Source organism: Aphidius gifuensis, linkage group LG1 (genome assembly GCF_014905175.1).
Source record: "Aphidius gifuensis isolate YNYX2018 linkage group LG1, ASM1490517v1, whole genome shotgun sequence".
Lineage (NCBI taxonomy): Eukaryota > Metazoa > Arthropoda > Insecta > Hymenoptera > Braconidae > Aphidius > Aphidius gifuensis.
The window spans coordinates 17,038,606-17,042,956 of record NC_057788.1 but is presented as its reverse complement, the minus strand read 5'-3'; the positions used below and the strand labels follow the sequence as shown (position 1 = coordinate 17,042,956).

General features: G+C 20.4%; 1 protein-coding gene across 1 annotated transcript; it reads left to right on the top strand.

The window, feature by feature from the left end:
• The first annotated feature begins 380 nt into the window (after positions 1 to 380).
• On the top strand, positions 381 to 2,574 carry LOC122859078. The gene is made up of 4 exons (XM_044162477.1): positions 381 to 603; positions 688 to 821; positions 2,346 to 2,494; positions 2,565 to 2,574. Exons 1-4 carry the CDS (start codon positions 381 to 383, stop codon positions 2,572 to 2,574), a joined length of 516 nt encoding a protein of 171 aa, XP_044018412.1.
• The last annotated feature ends 1,777 nt before the right edge of the window (positions 2,575 to 4,351 follow it).

Below are 4,351 nucleotides of genomic sequence, written 5' to 3'. Positions count from 1 at the left end.
AGGTACTGTATTAAATATATATATATATAAACATGTAGATTTATACAAATGAATAGTGTTTATAAATTTCAGTAATGTAATTTATTTAGTCAATATACACATACAAACAGATAGGTGGTAATATATATTGAATTTGTTATTTTTTATGATTTTAAAAATCACAGTGATCTTCATAAAAATGATAGTGTCTCAACTTGTCTGAACGAGTTTTCTTTGTAGTTTTTTTTTTTTTTTTTTTTTATAAATATTTGATGTCTGAATTTTTTTTATTTCTTCGTTTAATTAATTCATTATTTTAATTATTAATTTAAATAAATAAATTAATCAATGTTTTCAACAACGTATTATAATTTCATGATTTATTATTTTTATTTAGAAAAATGGAAAAAGAAATGTTTGCCATCGTCCAATGGACACAAGGAAAAGATAAAGGACGATATACTGTCGGATACCCAATATCTTACATTAAAAATTTTAATTATGAATTATATGAAAATGATGAATACGAACTTGATCAACCATTCCCAGTAGAATGGCATGAACCTGGGAAAAAACCTGTTGGCGGATGGGAGGTCTTTGAAGCCATTGTTATACAAGTGTCAAGTATATGAAAAGTCATAATGAATGTATAATTGAAAATGAAGAATGCGATTTTTTTAATTAACAATAATAATATAATTTATTCAGGTTCGATTAAAAAATTAGAAAAAATGATGAATATCATTGACGTAAAGGCGGGCAAAACACAAACTGCTTTGTTACCAATGGCTAAGCACATGGTGCCAGGAACAGAGGACGCAAATGTATCGAGAAAAAAAAAGGTATTTATAAAAATTTGACATAAATTAAAATATTGATAATGAAAAAACAATAAGTTTTGAAATTAATGAAAGTGTCAAATTAGCGATGTTATATTAGTTGAGAGATTTGAAATGTTTAGAAATAATTTGGGTTTGACACATGATAAAAAATCACTACTTGAAGTTGCACTTTATACATCACCATCATTACCATATGCACTATTAGCTGTAACAACAGTTGATGATTATTTATATGTTAAATTCAGTCAATGTTCCACAATTTTTTATAGTGTCATTGATAGTATGGGGTTTTTTTATTTATTAAATATGTTAGCTGGTTGATAAATTTTAATTTTTTTCTCATGAAAAAAAACAAGATGAATTTATTTTTTTAACCTAACAATTCAGGACATCTTGGTTCTCTATACCAATTTTTTTATTAATTATTTTCTTCTTGCTTTATCCTCATGGTATTAAAAAAAATATTAAAATGTCATTAGAAAAATATTTTATCAATGAATTGATTTCGTTATTGAATATATTATTTTATTTTGAAAAATTACTTGAAAACAAAAAATAAAAATAATTGATAATAGCATTTAAATAATTACAAAATAAAACTGATATTTTTAACTTCAACAATTAATTATTAAAATACATAATTTATATAATTATTTTATTTATTGAACATGAATCAATAGTAGAATTAATGAAAGTATAAAATTAGCAATGTTATATTAGTTGAGAGATTTGAAATGTTTAGAAATAATTTGAGTTTGACACATGATAACAAATCACTACTTGAAGTTGCACTTTATACATCACCATCATTACCATATGCACTATTAGCTGTAACAACAGTTGATGATTATTTCAATTATAAATGTTTTCTTTATAATTAAATTATTTTATTCATTCCAATATATCAACTTTTTTTCTTATCACAACAATTGGATAAATTCATTTTGTTAATAAGTTATTATTAATAATAACATATAATCACAAGAGTTTAATTCTTCAAAATATTTATTTAAAACAAAACTACTAATTTAAAAAAATATTTATTTAATTTCCAAAAAAGTATTTTTATTTTCCTAATGCAGTTGATAAATCATTGTGTGCCACTGAGGAAATTAAATATTTACAATATTTTTTTTTTTTCTATATATCAATACACAACTTTTTTTTTTTTTTTGTTGGATTCATATGGTACAAAAAGAAAAATAATCATTTATTTTTATTATGTAAACAACTAGATTTATATTTTAATTTTTGACTTTTAATTGTATTTTTTTAATATTCAAATTAACGTTTATTATTGATTGTTTTGACAAGTTGATAATCCATTACGTAATATTCTATAAATTTCTTTTTTATCAAATTCATTCATTCATATTTTTGTTTTTAATTTATAAGTCTAGTTTAATTTATTATTCTAATTTTATTTAATTTGTCAATATTAATTGAATAATTTATTTTTATGCATGATAATTTTATTTTTTTGTTTTCATTCTCTTTAAAACTTTTATTGTTATTATTTCATAGATAAGTGAAACTGAACTTGATGATAAAAACGAATCATCAGAAATCTTAAATGTCGAACTTCTAACAGGGCCAACACTTACTGATGGAAAAGAAAAAAATGAATATGTGACTAAAGCTGATTTAAAAGCCTGTAACTTTAATTCTATTTTGTATTTATTTCTTCATCTTTATTTATATATTCTAATAATAATACTTATTTTTTTTAACCTATTATTTTAGTTGCAGCTGATATTATTCATTTCTTTAATAAAAATGAATCTTCAAAAAAACCAAAACATTCAGAGACTACAGAAGAATCAGTTGATTGTTTTGAAAAAGCGACAAAATCTTCTAATAAAAAAGTAATTAATAATAGTTTATTTAAATTATCATTTAATTTGATTTTTTTTTTTTTATTGTAATTTTTTTCAGTCACAAATAAAAATTCTGACGGCAGGTGAAAATAAAATCGAAATTCCTTATGATCAGTGGTAGGATGCGAAATCAAAATTAACTTTCACAGCTATGGGGTGGGCCCTTGTAAGAGCTTCATTTGAAGAAAAAGTTTTATTAGAAAGCAATTACAAAGAAGGCTCATCAAAAAACAAAAGTAACAAAGAAAAATTTAAGAAGTTGAACGAGACCACCCTTCATGTTATAACAGGTAAAAAAATTAATAATAATAATAATAATAATAATAATAATAATAATAATAATACTTACCTTTTTTTTTAGAAAATGTTAGACAACGATTTGAAAAATCTTTCAATTATGCACAGTTTGGATCTTATATAAATACAAGATTATCACAATTCAGAAAACAAAGAGATTCAAAGGTAAACTTTTTAATGATAATATTGAAGTTGTTATTTTTTTATTAACGTCAACTCTCTAAATTGTATTTTTATTTTTTTATTTTATAGACTGAAGACAATACTGAACCAACAGCAGAAAAATAAATTTTTTGTAATATATAGTGCATTGATTATAATATATTCAAATAAAAAAATTTATATTAATATATAATGATTTTTATTGATTTTTATATTAATTGTAATATATTTATTCATATTTTTTACGTATAAAGTTGCTATAAATATATATATATATATATATATTCAAAAAAAAATTTCAAATATACTTTTTATTATTTATATAATTTTTCATAAAATTTTACATAAACTTTGTAAAATTTATATAAATTTGATATTTATTCACTAATTTTATACGGAAATTTTAAAAATATTTATAAATATTTTTCATATTATTTATATAAATTATATAAATTGTTCATAAAATTTTTACATAAACTTTGTAAAAACTTTATATAAATTTTATCTTTTTTCACTAATTTTTATACGAAAATGTTGTAAAATATTTATAAATATTTTACAATATTTATATAAATTATATAAATTTTTAATAAAATTTTTACATAAACTTTGTAAAAATTTTATATAAATTTTATCTTTTTTTACTAATTTTTATACAAAAATTTTAAAAAATATTTATAAATATTTTTATAATATTTATATAAATTATATAAATTTTATATATATTATTTTTATAATATTTATAAAAATTTTATCAAAAAAAAAGCAAAATATTTATAAAAATTTTATAAATTTTTTACATAGCTTTTTTATTTTTTTTGCCCAAATTTTATAAAATGATTTTATAAAACAACTTTTATAAAATTTTTATAAAATATTTCCGTGGTATATGAAAGATGTAGTTAAGAAATTAATGTGACTAACCAAAGAATGTCGTCAGTTGAATTAATTCCTTAGCCATTTGCTACAATAAATCAAAATGTTTGGGCAAATGGCTAAGGAATTCATTCAGCTAAAAAAATTATGGTGTTAGTCACATCAATTTCTAAGCTACATCTTTTCACTACCTTCTACTTGTCCTCGGTATATTTTATCTATTCGCGGAATAATTACAGGCAAGTCTGTAGTTACTGTTGTATCGACTAATAATCAATAATTCAAAATATAGGACATATTTTTAACGTAGTGTATTCA

Coding starts and splice junctions, on each gene's coding strand:
- LOC122859078 (XM_044162477.1), top strand. CDS start 381: ATGGAAAAAGAAATGTTTGCCATCGTCCAATGGACACAAGGAAAAGAT. Junction 604..687: donor CATTGTTATACAAGTGTCAA/GTATATGAAAAG, acceptor TAATTTATTCAG/GTTCGATTAAAAAATTAGAA. Junction 822..2,345: donor ATGTATCGAGAAAAAAAAAG/GTATTTATAAAA, acceptor ATTATTTCATAG/ATAAGTGAAACTGAACTTGA.